The sequence below is a fragment of the Bombina bombina genome, chromosome 12, assembly GCF_027579735.1.
Source record: "Bombina bombina isolate aBomBom1 chromosome 12, aBomBom1.pri, whole genome shotgun sequence".
Classification (NCBI taxonomy): domain Eukaryota; kingdom Metazoa; phylum Chordata; class Amphibia; order Anura; family Bombinatoridae; genus Bombina; species Bombina bombina.
Genome location: NC_069510.1, coordinates 101,454,223 through 101,470,523, shown reverse-complemented (window position 1 = coordinate 101,470,523; position 16,301 = coordinate 101,454,223). Strand labels below are relative to the sequence as shown.

General features: G+C 42.7%; 1 protein-coding gene across 4 annotated transcripts in view; it reads right to left on the bottom strand.

The window, feature by feature from the left end:
* WNK3 (WNK lysine deficient protein kinase 3) overlaps positions 1 to 16,301 on the bottom strand; it is a 544,128-nt gene that overhangs the window by 327,791 nt on the left and 200,036 nt on the right. For all 4 annotated transcript variants that reach the window (XM_053695870.1, XM_053695869.1, XM_053695868.1 and 1 more), the window contains exons 12-14: positions 15,155 to 15,216; positions 14,337 to 14,478; positions 14,120 to 14,236 (exon numbers count right to left, since the gene is read on the bottom strand). In XM_053695870.1, coding sequence (XP_053551845.1) covers positions 14,120 to 14,236; positions 14,337 to 14,478; positions 15,155 to 15,216 — 321 coding nt within the window. The remainder of the gene's footprint in view (positions 1 to 14,119; positions 14,237 to 14,336; positions 14,479 to 15,154; positions 15,217 to 16,301) is intronic.

The window sequence follows — 16,301 nt, the reverse complement described above, 5'->3', positions numbered from 1 at the left end:
CCAGAGCTAAGAGGTCTTCTACACAATGTAAGAACGCCTCTCTTTTTGTCTGGTCTGCAGATAACCTTGAAATTAGAAACCTGCCCCTGGGAGGACAAATTTTCAACTCAGATTGAATCCCTGAGACACTATTTCTATAGCCCAGGGATCCTGAACGTCCCGAGCCCAGGCTTGAGTAAAAAAAGAAAGTCTGTCCCCTACCAGATTCATTTGTCCCGGATCAGGGGCAAAACCATCATGCTGTCTTGGAGTCATTGACCGCCTTCTTGGATTGCTTACTCTTATTCCAAGAATGGGAGGGTTTCCAATTAGATTTAGCTTTTTCCTGCTTAGTTGAAGGAGAAGAGGAAGAGAATCCCTTGAAGTTGCGAAAGGAACGAAAATTACTTTGTCTTCCTTTCTGCCTAATCTTTTTGTCCTGAGGGAGAAGGTGAAGGGTGGCATCCGAGATAAAGGCATTAGCTAGTCTAAGAGCCTTTATCCTGTCCTGGATCTCGTCCAAGGTAGTTTCTCGCCAGAGCATCAAACCAGTAGGCTGCCACACTCGTGACAGTAGTTATACAGACCGCCGGTTGCCACTGCATACCCTGGTGAACATAAATTTTCTTGAGTAGACCCTCAAATTTTTTGTCCATTGGATCTATAAAAGCACAGCTATCCTCTATAGGGATAGTAGTTCTCTTAGCCAAGGTGGAAACAGCTCCTTCTACCTTAGGAACAGTTTGCCAAACCTCTTTAACCGAGTCAGCTATAGGAAACATCTTCTTGAAAATAGGAGAAGGAGAGAAAGGAATACCAGGTGTCTCCCATTCTCTATTAATAATTTAAGAGGCCTTTTTAGAAACTGGAAAAACATCTGTAAAGGAAGGTGCCTCATAATATCTGTCTAATTTGCTAGACTTTGGGGGGACAACCATCACTGTGGAGTCACTATCATTTAGGGTAATTAAAACCTTTCTAAGTTAGAGACGAAGATGTTTCAGTTTAAACCTGAAAGATACCACTTCTGAGTCGGTCAAAGGTAACACCTCCTCCGAATCTGAGATTTCTCCTTCAGATGCCAGAGAAGGAACCTCTTCCTCAGATCTATGAGAAGAGACTTCTGAGATAGCTACCACAGCATCAGAAACGTTGCTAACTGCAGAAATGGACTTTCTCTTGCGATGGCCCTGCAACATTGGAAAGGCAGACAGAGCATCAGAGATAGTAGTAGACATAAGAGAAGCAGACGTGCAGGGCACTGCTGGTGAGGGCGATAATTTTTGGGACACTTGGGGAGAAAGTTGCTGCAGAAATTGACCCTCATCAGAGGACTCTTGGACAACATCTGTCTGAGAGGAGATTGGCTCAGCAAAAATGTTATCCCTAAAATTCACAGTCCTTTCAATACATGTAGGACAGAAAGGGATTGGTGGTTCCACATTTGCATCAAGACATAAAGCACATGTAACAGCTTGCACCTCATCTTGGCCCATTTCTCACATATATAATATTGGTATTGAGCAGAAAAAATACTGGGAATAACAAAATAAAATTAAAAACCGTTACCGTCTCTTTAAATTTAAACGGTTTTTCTTTCTCTTGACAAACTGCTAATTTTGCTGTACAAAACGGTTAGAAAATTTAAGCAATAATTAAACCTCTGCACCACAGCAACCTGCTGAGGTGCTCCTACCTTAACCAATGCTACCAGATCCCTTGTAAAAACGAGCCGTTACTGTAACCTGCCAGAAAAACCGAACTAGGACCGCATCTGTGCTAAAAGCGCATGAAAGTGTTCTACATGCTGCTCTAGCCCAGATAAACCCCAGTACAGCACATCTGAAGACATGCAACTGCTTGGAAATAGTGCTACAAGCAGAGGCTTCAAAAAAACATAATTTATGCTTACCTGATAAATTTATTTCTCTTGTAGTGTGTTCAGTCCACGGGTCATCCATTACTTAAGGGATATATTCTCCTCCCCAACAGGAAGTTGCAAGAGGATCACCCAAGCAGAGCTGCTATATAGCTCCTCCCCTCACATGTCATATCCAGTCATTCGACCGAAACAAGACGAGAAAGGAAAAACTATAGGGTGCAGTGGTGACTGGAGTTTTAATTAAAATTTAGAACTGCCTCAAAAAAGATAGGGCGGGCCGTGGACTGAACACACTACAAGAGAAATAAATTTATCAGGTAAGCATAAATTATGTTTTCTCTTGTTAAGTGTGTTCAGTCCACGGGTCATCCATTACTTATGGGATACCAATACCAAAGCTAAAGTACACGGATGATGGGAGGGACAAGGCAGGAACATTAAACAGAAGGAACCACTGCCTGTAGAACCTTTCTCCCAAAAACAGCCTCCGAAGAAGCAAAAGTGTCAAATTTGTAAAATTTTGAAAAGGTATGAAGTGAAGACCAAGTTGCAGCCTTGCAAATCTGTTCAACAGAGGCCTCATTCTTAAAGGCCCAGGTGGAAGCCACAGTTCTAGTGGAATGAGCTGAAATTCTTTCAGGAGGCTGCTGTCCAGCAGTCTCATAGGCTAAACGTAGTATGCTACGAAGCCAAAAAGAGAGAGGTGGCCGAAGCCTTTTGACCTCTCCTCTGACCAGAATAAACGACAAACAGAGAAGAAGTTTGCCGAAAATCTTTAGTTGCCTGTAAGTAGAACTTCAGGGCACGGACTACGTCCAGATTATGCAAAAGACGTTCCTTCTTTGAAGAAGGATTAGGACAAAATGAAGGCACAACAATCTCCTGATTGATATTTCTGTTAGAAACAACCTTAGGTAAAAACCCAGGTTTAGTACGCAGAACTACCTTGTCTGAATGAAAAATCAGATAAGGAGAATCGCAATGTAAGGCAGATAACTCAGAGACTCTTCGAGCCGAGGAAATAGCCATCAAAAACAGAACTTTCCAAGATAAAAGCTTAATATCAATGGAATGAAGGGGTTCAAACGGAACACCCTGAAGAACTTTAAGAACCAAGTTTAAGCTCCACGGAGGAGCAACAGTTTTAAAAACAGGCTTAATCCTAGCCAAAGCCTGACAAAAAGCCTGGACGTCTGGATTCTCTCCCAGACGTTTGTGTAAAAGAATAGACAGAGCAGAAATCTGTCCCTTTAACGAACTAGCGGATAAACCCTTTTCTAAACCTTTTTGTAGAAAAGCCAATATCCTAGGAATCCTAACCTTACTCCATGAGTAACTCTTGGATTCACACCAATATAAATATTTACGCCATATCTTATGGTAAATTTTTCTGGTAACAGGTTTCCGAGCCTGTATTAACGTATCAATAACCGACTCCGAAAAACCACGCTTTGATAGAATCAAGCGTTCAATCTCCATGCAGTCAGCCTCAGAGAAATTAGGCTTGGATGGTTGAAAGGACCCTGAATTAGAAGGTCCTGCCTCAGAGGCAGAGACCATGGTGGACAGGACGACATGTCAACTAGGTCTGCATACCAGGTCCTGCGTGGCCACGCAGGCGCTATCAGAATCACCGATGCTCTCTCCTGTTTGATCCTGGCAATCAGTCGAGGTAGCAACGGAAATGGTGGAAACACATAAGCCATGTTGAAAACCCAAGGGGCTGCTAGTGCATCTACCAGCACCGCTCCCGGGTCCCTGGACCTGGATCCGTAACAAGGAAGCTTGGAGTTTTGGCGAGATGCCATGAGATCCAGCTCCGGTTCGCCCCAACGAAGAATCAGTTGAGCAAACACCTCCGGGTGAAGTTCCCACTCCCCCGGATGAAAGGTCTGGCGACTTAGAAAATCCGCCTCCCAGTTCTCCTCGCCTGGGATGTAGATCGCTGACAGGTGACAAGAGTGCGACTCTGCCCAGCGAATTATCTTCGAGACTTCCAACATCGCTAGGGAACTCCTGGTTCCCCCTTGATGATTGATGTAAGCCACAGTCGTGATGTTGTCCGACTGAAATCTGATGAACCTCAGTGTTGCTAACTGAGGCCAAGCTAGAAGAGCATTGAATATTGCTCTTAATTCTAGAATGTTTATTGGGAGGAGTTTCTCCTCCTGAGTCCACGATCCCTGAGCCTTCAGGGAGTTCCAGACTGCACCCCAGCCTAGTAGGCTGGCATCTGTTGTTACAATTGTCCAATCTGGTCTGCGAAAAGTCATTCCTTTGGACAGATGAACCCGCGACAACCACCAGAGAAGAGAATCTCTGGCCTCCTGGTCCAGATTTAGTAAAGGGAACAGATCTGAGCAATCCCCATTCCACTGACTTAGCATGCATAGTTGCAGCGGTCTGAGATGTAGGCGCGCAAATGGCACTATGTCTATTGCCGCGACCATTAAGCCGATTACTTCCATGCACTGAGCTACTGATGGGCTTGGAATGGAATGAAGGACACGGCAAGCATTTAGGATTTTTGATAACCTGGACTCCGTCAGGTAAATCTTCATCTCTACAGAATCTATAAGAGTCCCTAGAAAGGGAACCCTTGTGAGTGGGAACAGAGAACTCTTTTCCATGTTCACTTTCCACCCATGCGACCTTAGAAATGCTAGAACTATCTCTGTATGAGACTTTGCATTTTGAAAACTTGACGCTTGTATCAGGATGTCGTCTAGGTACGGAGCCACCGCTATGCCTCGCGGTCTTAGTACCACCAGAAGCGAGCCCAGAACCTTTGTAAAAATTCTCGGGGCCGTAGCCAACCCGAAGGGAAGAGCTACAAACTGGTAATGCCTGTCTAGAAAGGCAAACCTTAGGTACCGATAATGATCCTTGTGAATCGGTATGTGAAGGTAGGCATCCTTTAAGTCCACTGTGGTCATATACTGACCCTCTTGGATCATGGGTAGGATGGTTCGAATAGTTTCCATTTTGAACGATGGAACTCTTAGGAATTTGTTTAAGATCTTCAGGTCCAAGATTGGCCTTAAGGTTCCCTCTTTTTTGGGAACCACAAACAGATTTGAGTAAAAACCTTGCCCTTGTTCCGTCCGCGGAACCGGGTGGATCACTCCCATTACTAAGAGGTCTTGCACACATCGTAGAAATGCCTCTTTCTTTATTAGGTTTGTTGATAACCTTGACAGATGAAATCTCCCTTGTGGAGGAGAAGTTTTGAAGTCCAGAAGGTATCCCTGAGATATGATCTCCAACACCCAGGGATCCTGGACATCTCTTGCCCAGGCCTGGGCGAAGAGAGAAAGTCTGCCCCCCACTAGATCCGTTTCCGGATAGGGGGCCCTTTCTTCATGCTGTCTTAGGGGCAGAAGTAGGTTTTCTGGCCTGCTTGCCCTTGTTCCAGGACTGGTTGCCTTTCCAACCCTGTCTGTAACAAGTAGCAGTCCCTTCCTGTTTTGGAGTAGAGGAAGTTGATGCTGCTCCTGCCTTGAAATTACGAAAGGCACGAAAAACAGAATTTATGCTTACCTGATAAATTACTTTCTCCAACGGTGTGTCCGGTCCACGGCGTCATCCTTACTTGTGGGATATTCTCTTCCCCAACAGGAAATGGCAAAGAGCCCAGCAAAGCTGGTCACATGATCCCTCCTAGGCTCCGCCTACCCCAGTCATTCGACCGACGTAAAGGAGGAATATGCATAGGAGAAATCATATGATACCGTGGTGACTGTAGTTAGAGAAAATAATTCATCAGACCTGATTAAAAAAACCAGGGCGGGCCGTGGACCGGACACACCGTTGGAGAAAGTAATTTATCAGGTAAGCATAAATTCTGTTTTCTCCAACATAGGTGTGTCCGGTCCACGGCGTCATCCTTACTTGTGGGAACCAATACCAAAGCTTTAGGACACGGATGAAGGGAGGGAGCAAATCAGGTCACCTAGATGGAAGGCACCACGGCTTGCAAAACCTTTCTCCCAAAAATAGCCTCAGAAGAAGCAAAAGTATCAAATTTGTAAAATTTGGTAAAAGTGTGCAGTGAAGACCAAGTCGCTGCCTTACATATCTGATCAACAGAAGCCTCGTTCTTGAAGGCCCATGTGGAAGCCACAGCCCTAGTGGAGTGAGCTGTGATTCTTTCAGGAGGCTGCCGTCCGGCAGTCTCATAAGCCAATCGGATGATGCTTTTAAGCCAAAAAGAGAGAGAGGTAGAAGTTGCTTTTTGACCTCTCCTTTTACCAGAATAAACAACAAAGAAGATGTTTGTCTGAAATCCTTTGTAGCCTCTAAATAGAATTTTAGAGCACGAACTACATCCAAATTGTGTAACAAACGTTCCTTCTTTGAAACTGGATTCGGACACAAAGAAGGCACAACTATCTCCTGGTTAATGTTTTTGTTAGAAACAACTTTCGGAAGAAAAGCAGGTTTAGTACGCAAAACCACCTTATCTGCATGGAACACCAGATAAGGAGGAGAACACTGCAGAGCAGATAACTCTGAAACTCTTCTAGCAGAAGAAATTGCAACCAAAAACAAAACTTTCCAACATAGTAACTTAATATCTACGGAATGTAAGGGTTCAAACGGAACCCCTTGAAGGACTGAAAGCACTAAATTGAGACTCCAAGGAGGAGTCAAAGGTTTGTAAACAGGCTTGATTCTAACCAGAGCCTGAACAAAAGCCTGAACATCTGGCACAGCCGCCAGTTTTTTGTGAAGTAAAACAGATAAAGCAGAAATCTGTCCCTTCAAAGAACTTGCAGATAATCCTTTCTCCAAACCCTCCTGTAGAAAGGATAGAATCTTAGGAATTTTTATCTTGTTCCATGGGAATCCTTTAGATTCACACCAACAAATATATTTTTTCCATATTTTATGGTAAATTTTCCTAGTTACAGGCTTTCTAGCCTGAACAAGAGTATCAATGACAGAATCTGAAAACCCACGCTTTGATAAAATCAAGCGTTCAATCTCCAAGCAGTCAGTTGGAGTGAAGCCAGATTCGGATGTTCGAATGGACCTTGAACAAGAAGGTCCTGTCTCAAAGGTAGCTTCCATGGTGGAGCCGATGACATATTCACCAGGTCTGCATACCAAGTTCTGCGTGGCCACGCAGGAGCTATCAAGATCACCGAAGCCCTCTCCTGATTGATCCTGGCTACCAGCCTGGGAATGAGAGGGAACGGTGGGAATACATAAGCTAGGTTGAAGGTCCAAGGCGCTATCAGTGCATCTACTAGAGTCGCCCTGGGATCCCTGGATCTGGACCCGTAGCAAGGAACCTTGAAGTTGTGACGAGACGCCATCAGGTCCATGTCTGGAATGCCCCATAATTGAGTTATTTGGGCAAAGATTTCCGGATGGAGTTCCCACTCCCCCGGATGGAAAGTCTGACGACTCAGAAAATCTGCTTCTTAATTTTCCACTCCTGGGATGTGGATTGCAGACAAGTGGCAGGAGTGATTCTCCGCCCATTTAATTATTTTGGTCACTTCCTCCATCGCCAGGGAACTCCTTGTTCCCCCCTGATGGTTGATATATGCAACAGTCGTCATGTTGTCTGATTGAAACCTTATGAATTTGGCCTTTGCTAGTTGAGGCCAAGCTTTGAGAGCATTGAATATCGCTCGCAGTTCCAGAATGTTTATCGGGAGAAGAGATTCTTCCCGAGACCATAGACCCTGAGCTTTCAGGGGTTCCCAGACCGCGCCCCAGCCCACCAGACTGGCGTCGGTCGTGACAATGACCCACTCTGGTCTGCGGAAGCTCATTCCCTGTGACAGGTTGTCCAGGTTCAGCCACCAACGGAGTGAATCTCTGGTTCTTTGATCTACTTGGATCGTCGGAGACAAGTCTGTATAATCCCCATTCCACTGTCTGAGCATGCACAGTTGTAATGGTCTTAGATGAATTCGTGCAAAAGGAACTATGTCCATTGCCGCAACCATCAAGCCTATTACTTCCATGCACTGCGCTATGGAAGGAAGAAGAACAGAATGAAGTACTTGACAAGAGCTTAGAAGTTTTGATTTTCTGGCCTCTGTCAGAAAAATCTTCATTTCTAAGGAGTCTATTATTGTTCCCAAGAAGGGAACTCTTGTTGACGGGGACAGAGAACTTTTTTCTATGTTCACTTTCCACCCGTGAGATCTGAGAAAGGCTAGGACAATGTCCGTATGAGCCTTTGCTTTTGACAGAGACGACGCTTGAATCAGTATGTCGTCCAAGTAAGGTACTACTGCAATGCCCCTTGGTCTTAGCACCGCTAGAAGGGACCCTAGTACCTTTGTGAAAATCCTTGGAGCAGTGGCTAATCCGAATGGAAGTGCCACAAACTGGTAATGCTTGTCCAGAAAGGCGAACCTTAGGAACCGATGATGTTCCTTGTGGATAGGAATATGTAGATACGCATCCTTTAAATCCACCGTGGTCATTAATTGACCTTCCTGGATGGTAGGAAGAATTGTTCGAATGGTTTCCATCTTGAACGATGGAACCCTGAGAAATTTGTTTAGAATCTTGAGATCTAAAATTGGTCTGAATGTTCCTTCTTTTTTGGGAACTATGAACAGATTGGAGTAAAACCCCATCCCTTGTTCTCCTAATGGAACAGGATGAATCACTCCCATTCTTAACAGGTCTTCTACACAATGTAAGAATGCCTGCCTTTTTATTTGATTTGAAGACAATTGAGACCTGTGGAACCTCCCCCTTGGGGGTAGTTCCTTGAATTCCAGGAGATAACCTTGAGAAACTATTTCTAGCGCCCAAGGATCCTGAACATCTCTTGCCCAAGCCTGAGCAAAGAGAGAGAGTCTGCCCCCCACCAGATCCGGTCCCGGATCGGGGGCCAACACTTCATGCTGTTTTAGTAGCAGTGGCAGGTTTCTTGGCCTGCTTACCCTTGTTCCAGCCTTGCATCGGTCTCCAGGCTGGTTTGAGAACTATTACCCTCTTGCTTAGAGGGTGTAGAATTTGAGGCTGGTCCGTTTCTGCGAAAGGGACGAAAATTTGGCTTATTTTTAGCCTTAAAAGACCTATCCTGAGGAAGGGCGTGGCCCTTTCCCCCAGTGATGTCTGAAATAATCTCTTTCAAGTCAGGGCCAAACAGCGTTTTACCCTTGAAAGGGATGTTAAGCAATTTGTTCTTGGAAGACACATCCGCTGACCAAGACTTTAGCCAAAGCGCTCTGCGCGCCACAATAGCAAAACCTGAATTTTTCGCCGCTAATCTAGCTAATTGTAAAGTGGCGTCTAAGATAAAAGAGTTAGCCAATTTAAGTGCTTGAACTCTGTCCATAACCTCCTCATACGAAGATTCTTTATTGAGCGACTTTTCTAGTTCTTCGAACCAGAAACACGCTGCTGTAGTGACAGGAACAATGCATGAAATTGGTTGTAGAAGGTAACCTTGCTGAACAAACATCTTTTTAAGCAAACCCTCTAATTTTTTATCCATAGGATCTTTGAAAGCACAACTATCTTCTATAGGGATAGTAGTACGTTTGTTTAGAGTAGAAACCGCCCCCTCGACCTTGGGGACTGTCTGCCATAAGTCCTTTCTGGGGTCGACCATAGGAAATAATTTTTTAAATATAGGGGGAGGAACAAAAAGGTATGCCGGGCCTTTCCCATTCCTTATTTACAATGTCCGCCACCTGCTTGGGTATAGGAAAAGCATCGGGGGGCACCGGGACCTCTAGGAACTTGTCCATCTTACATAACTTCTCTGGAATGACCAAATTGTCACAATCATTAAGAGTAGATAACACCTCCTTAAGCAGAGCGCGGAGATGTTCTAATTTAAATTTAAATGTTACAACATCAGGTTCAGCTTGTTGAGAAATTTTTCCTGAATCTGAAATTTCTCCCTCAGACAAAACCTCCCTCCTGGCCCCTTCAGATTGGTGTGAGGGTATGTCAGAACCATTATCATCAGCGTCCTCATGCTCTTCAGTATCTAAAACAGAGCAATCGCGCTTTCTCTGATAAGTGGGCATTTTGGACAAAATATTTTTAATAGAATTATCCATTACAGCCGTTAATTGTTGCATAGTAAGAAGGATTGGCGCACTAGATGTACTAGGGGCCTCTTGTGTGGGCAAGACTGGTGTAGACACAGAAGGGGATGATGCAGTACCATGCTTACTCCCCTCGCTTGAGGAATCATTTTGGGCAACATCATTATCAGTGGCATCATTGTCCCTACTTTGTTTGGACACTATGTCACATTCATCACATATATTTAAATGGGGAGGAACCTTGGCTTCCAAACATACAGAACATCGTCTATCTGATGGTTCGGACATGTTAACAGGCATAAACTTGATAACAAAGCCCAAAAAACGTTTTAAAATAAAACCGTTACTGTCACTTTAAATTTTAAACTGAACACACTTTATTACTGAATATGTGAAAAAGTATGAAGGAATTGTTCAAAATTCACTATAATTTCTTGTGAAGCCCTTTATTCTTATACTAAACTAAGAAAATGGCTTACCGGTTCCCATAGGGAAAATTACAGCTTCCAGCATTACCAAGTCTTGTTAGAAATGTGTCATACCTCAAGCAGCAAAAGTCTGCCCACTGTTTCCCAGAACTGAAGTTAATTCATCTCAACAGTCCTGTGTGGAAACAGCCATTGATTTTAGTAACGGTTGCTAAAATCATTTTCCTCTTACAAACAGAAATCTTCATCTCTTTTCTGTTTCAGAGTAAATAGTACATACCAGCACTATTTTAAAATAAACTCTTGATTGAAGAATAAAACTACATTTAAACACTAAAAAACTCTTAGCCATCTCCGTGGAGATGTTGCCTGTGCAACGGCAAAGAGAATGACTGGGGTAGGCGGAGCCTAGGAGGGATCATGTGACCAGCTTTGCTGGGCTCTTTGCCATTTCCTGTTGGGGAAGAGAATATCCCACAAGTAAGGATGACGCCGTGGACCGGACACACCTATGTTGGAGAAATTAGACTGTTTGGCCTTTGATTTGGCCCTGTCCTGAGGAAGGGTATGACCCTTGCCTCCAGTAATGTCAGCAATAATTTCTTTCAAGCCGGGCCCGAATAAGGTTTGCCCTTTGAAAGGAATATTAAGCAATTTAGATTTAGAAGTTACATCTGCTGACCAGGATTTAAGCCATAGCGCTCTGCGCGCCTGGATGGCGAATCCGGAGTTCTTAGCCGTTAGTTTGGTTAAATGCACAACGGCATCCGAAACAAATGCATTAGCTAGCTTAAGGGCTTTAAGCTTGTTCAGAATCTCATCCAATGGTGCTGTGCGAATAGCCTCTTCCAGAGACTCAAACCAGAATGCCGCTGCTGCAGTGACGGGCGCAATGCATGCAAGGGGCTGTAATATAAAACCTTGTTGAACAAACATTTTCTTAAGGTAACCTAATTTTTTATCCATTGGATCTGAGAAAGCACAACTATCCTCCACCGGGATAGTGGTACGCTTGGCTAAAGTAGAAACTGCTCCCTCCACCTTAGGGACCGTCTGCCATAAGTCTCGTGTGGTAGCGTCTATTGGGAACATTTTTCTAAATATCGGAGGAGGGGAAAAGGGCACACCGGGTCTATCCCACTCCTTGCTAATAACCTCTGTAAGCCTTTTAGGTATAGGAAAAACGTCAGTACACACCGGTACCGCATAGTATTTATCCAGCCTACATAATTTCTCTGGGATTGCAACCGTGTCGCAATCGTTCAGAGCCGCTAACACCTCCCCTAGCAATACACGGAGGTTCTCAAGCTTAAATTTAAAATTTCTGAATTCGGTCTCCCCGGATCAGATCCGTCACCCACAGAATGCAGCTCTCCGTCCTCATGTTCTGCAAATTGTGACGCAGTATCAGACATGGCTCTCGTGTCATCGGCGCGCTCTGTCCTAAACCCAGAGCTATCGCGCTTGCCTCTTAACTCAGGCAAATTAGATAATACTTCTTTCATAACATTAGCCATATCATGCAAAGTGATTTGTAAGGGCCTTGATGTACTTGGCGCCACAATCTCACGCACCTCCTGAGCGGGAGGCGAAGGTACTGACACGTGAGGAAAGTTAGGCGGCATAACTTCCCTCTCGTTGTCTGGTGATAATTTCTTTACCGGTAAAGACTGACTTTTATTTAAAGTAACATCAATACAATTGGTACACATATTTCTATTGGGCTCCACATTGGCTTTTAAACATAATGAACAAGTAGATTCATCTGTATCAGACATGTTTAAACAGACTAGCAATGAAGGCTAGCAAGCTTGGAAAAAAATCTTTCAATAAATTTACAAGCAATAGAAAAAACGCTGCAGCGCTTTTAAAAACACAAAAAACTGTCACAGTTGAAATAACAATGAACTAATTCAGTTATAGCCAACAATTTTAACAGTAAATGTATGAATTTAGCAGAGGATTGCACCCACTAGCAAACGGATGATTAACCCCTCAATACCCAAAAACGGATAATCAATTTAAGATTTAACGCTTTTATCACAGTCAAACACACTGTCACAGGTCTGCTGTGACTGATTACCTCCCTCAAAAATGAATTTTGAAGACCCCTGAGCTCTCTGGAGACGTCCTGGATCAAGGAGGAAGAAGCAGGAAGACTGTGCAAGAATTTTAACTGCGCAACAAGGCGCTAAAAAAGGCCCCTCCCACTCATATTACAACAGTGGGAGACCTGTTACAACGGTTTCTATGCAGAAATAAACGTTAGCCATATGGAAAAAAATCATGCCCAAAAAGATTTATCACCAAAGTACCTCACAAAACAAATAACATGCCAGTAAACGTTTTTTAAAAACAACTTTCCAGTGTTATGCAAAGTTATCACTAAGCCTGCTACCAGTCGCTTCTACTGCAGTTAAGGCTCATACATTTATTTCAGTATTAACAGTATTTTCTCAGTCAAATTCTAGTCCCTAGAAAATAACTCAACTGCGCATACATTTATCAGCCTGATACCAGTCGCTACTACTGCATTAAAGGCTGTACTTACATCATATGGGTAACAGCAGTGTTTTCTTAGTCAATTCCATTCCTAGAAAATATTACTGCACATACCTCATTTGCGGGGGACCCCGCATGCTATTCCCTTTTCTGAAGTTACCCCACTCCTCAGAATGTGCGAGAACAGCCAGTGGATCTTAGTTACGTCTGCTAAGATCATAGAAAACGCAGGCAGATTCTTCTTCTAAATACTGCATGAGAGAAAAAAACAGCACACTCCGGTGCCATTTTAAAATAATAAACTTTTGATTGAAGAATAATTAGGTAAAAAACTCCTATCTCCTCTCGCAACCTCCTCCTTTGTTGAGACTTGCAAGAGAATGACTGGATATGACATGTGAGGGGAGGAGCTATATAGCAGCTCTGCTTGGGTGATCCTCTTGCAACTTCCTGTTGGGGAGGAGAATATATCCCATAAGTAATGGATGACCCGTGGACTGAACACACTTAACAAGAGAAACAGGAAACAGTGAAACCACCGGAGCCCTCCATTTTAGTGAAAATAAACTTAGCAACATAACGCCAGCCCCAGTGCCTGCACCAAATCACTGCCCAAGTAAGACTTATTTTCTAAAAGTCTGAAACTGTCCCCACATAAGTAAGGTTTACCATTAACCCCTTATGTACCGTAGTGCTAATGAAACAAACACTGAGACTCCTTAGATCCTAGAAACTTACCTCAAACACTGCCTGGCATTAGGGCAGTCCCCAAGCTTGAGAGGTCCTCTCCCTCACATTGGCCTGAGAGATAAGCAATGCTGAGTCAGTAATAATCTCAGGCTGAAGGATATGGGGCAGCTGAAAATGAGTGGCGCAGTGAGAATTATGTCCCACCAGTTCCCATAGCTCTAAAGCCACCAGAGCTCTACTGTAGAGACTGATATGGACTAGGCTACACCCTAGAACAAAGCAGCACTCTCTGGCACTACTCATAAAACAAAAAACTCTTGATTGAAGAATCTAAACTAACACCTCACTTTACCTGCTTCCTATCACTAACATAGGCAAAGAGAATGACTGGGGTGGGAGGGAAGGGAGGAGCTATTTAACAGCTCTGCTGTGGTGCTCTTTGCCTCTTCCTGCTGACCAGGAAGTGAATATCCCATAAGTAATGAAGATGATCCATGGACTCATCGTGTCTTTAAGAAGAAATAAAAAACATAAGCTGATGGAAGAGCTGTGTCCCATGGGAGTTACAATAGCACACTGCAGGGATAAACTAGGAATCTTACCATGTAATGAGCAATATCTTCTGGAGCATCTCCATCTGCATCAAACTTAAAAGTCACCATTTTGTTATTGTGAGTTTCCAGCTGACACTCCACCATATTATCTCCAGAAGTAGAAACCTGAAGTTATAGAAATCAGGCAAAAATAATCAAATTAAAAAAATTGAGGCAATAGTCATGTGCACTGTATTACACTAATGTCACAGGAAGGAATACTGACCTGCAAAACAGTGAGTATGAAGCGAGCCAGTTTATCTGGACGGGGGCATGATGCCCTGCGTTGTTTAATTTTATCCTGTTTGCCGTTTCCAGGCGTGTTTTCTAATGCACTAGAGCAGTCTCTGGCACAATCAGCGTACACACTGGGAGAGAAAATATACCAAAATTTTTTACAATGTTTAAGATTTGTTTGAAGGCATTTAAACCAATGGTCTAATTAAAGGGATACTAAATCTAAAATGTTTCTTTAATGATTCAGATAGAGTATGCAATTTTAAGCAACTTTCTAATTTACTCCTGTTATCAATTTTTCTTCATTCTCTTGTTATCTTTATTTAAAAAGCAGGAATTTAAAGCTTAAGAGTCGACCCATTTTTGGTTCAGAACCTGGGTAACAGTTGCTTATTGGTTGGCTGAATGTAGTCCCCAATAAGCAAGCACTATACAGAGTGCTGAAAATAAAATTGGCCGGCTCCTAAACTTTACATTCCAGCTTTATAAAGATAGCAAGAAAACAAAGAAAAATTGATAATAGGAGTAAATTAGAAAGATGCTTAAAATTGAGTAAAAGTTGAAACACATAGTGTATCGGGCATTATAACATTGACAATTTTAGGAACTAATTTCCCTCACACACTTTGCATAGAAAAAAAACAAGTGGATACAGAATGCAGACCGTGTGTAATTAAAAAATAAAGAAATAAAATCAAGAGCATTAAACAAACCAAATAAGAGTATTTTGAATACACAAGTACAAAAGTTAAAAGGCAAAAACTATACATTCATAAAAAGAAGTTGACATGACAAAGAACAACATACCCTTGAAGAGAGTCCTGCTTCAGGATTGTGGTGTGCTCTGGTGCAAGGGCTTGTGAGACAGACTGTAGACATTACACAAAGACAGGGTTAGGATCCAGATATCAGTTATAATCAATCTTTTGTTATACAGGAGCATGAATTAAAAATAGTTTAACACCTTAGACTTGCTTAGCTTATATACAGGTATGTTATGTATCACAAAATGGTCCCATTCCTCCAATGAAAGAAGCCTTACTACATGGTAGAGTGGGAACCTTAATTTACAGCATTGTTTAAAGGGACAGTCACCACCAGAATTTTTGCTGTTTAAAAAGGACGATAATCCCTTATTACCCATTCCCCAATTTTGCATAAGCATTTTGCAAATATCTAAACTTTATATGATAAAGTTAACGTATTTCTCCTTTCTTGGTGAATGGAATTAGCTCTGCTCCATTATGTTTGAAAAGAGCTGCAAGACAAGGGTGTCATTGAAAGCCACTTTTATTTGAGGAACAGCAAATACCTTCAGATTTTTATATAAAATGTTTGGTTATGTATAACAAACATTGAAATGAACCTTTAATATTTATTTTGCTCTTTTCATTTAATTTAGCTCTGAAAATTGACCAGTTTCTACCTCTCAGAATTGGCAATGACTCCTGCTAAATATCTGTCCCTAGTTGGATTTATCAGCTAACAACTGCAAAACAATGCAGTTTATACTAACATTATGACAGTGATTTGCCATATTGTCTGCAGGCTAAAGCCCAGATTGGCTCCTCTAAATAAGGCAGATGGTGGATGGAGTTGGGCTATTGAAAAATAATTGGGAATGTTAGAATAAATGTCCCCATCATAACATATTTTAGACAAGCTTTCCTCATTTTTCAGGTTATGAAATAAATTTCCAAAAATCAGAAATGTTATATATAAAACAAAATTTATGTTTACCTGATAAATTTCTTTCTTTCCGGACATGGAGAGTCCACGACATCATTCCAATTACTAGTGGGATATTTAACTCCTGGCCAGCAGGAAGAGGCAAAGAGCACCCCAGCAAAGCTGTTAAGTGTAACTTCCCTTACCCATTATCCCCAGTCATTCAGCCAAAGGAAAATGGAAAAAGAAGAAAACACAAGGGTGGAAAATGTGCCTGAGGTTTACT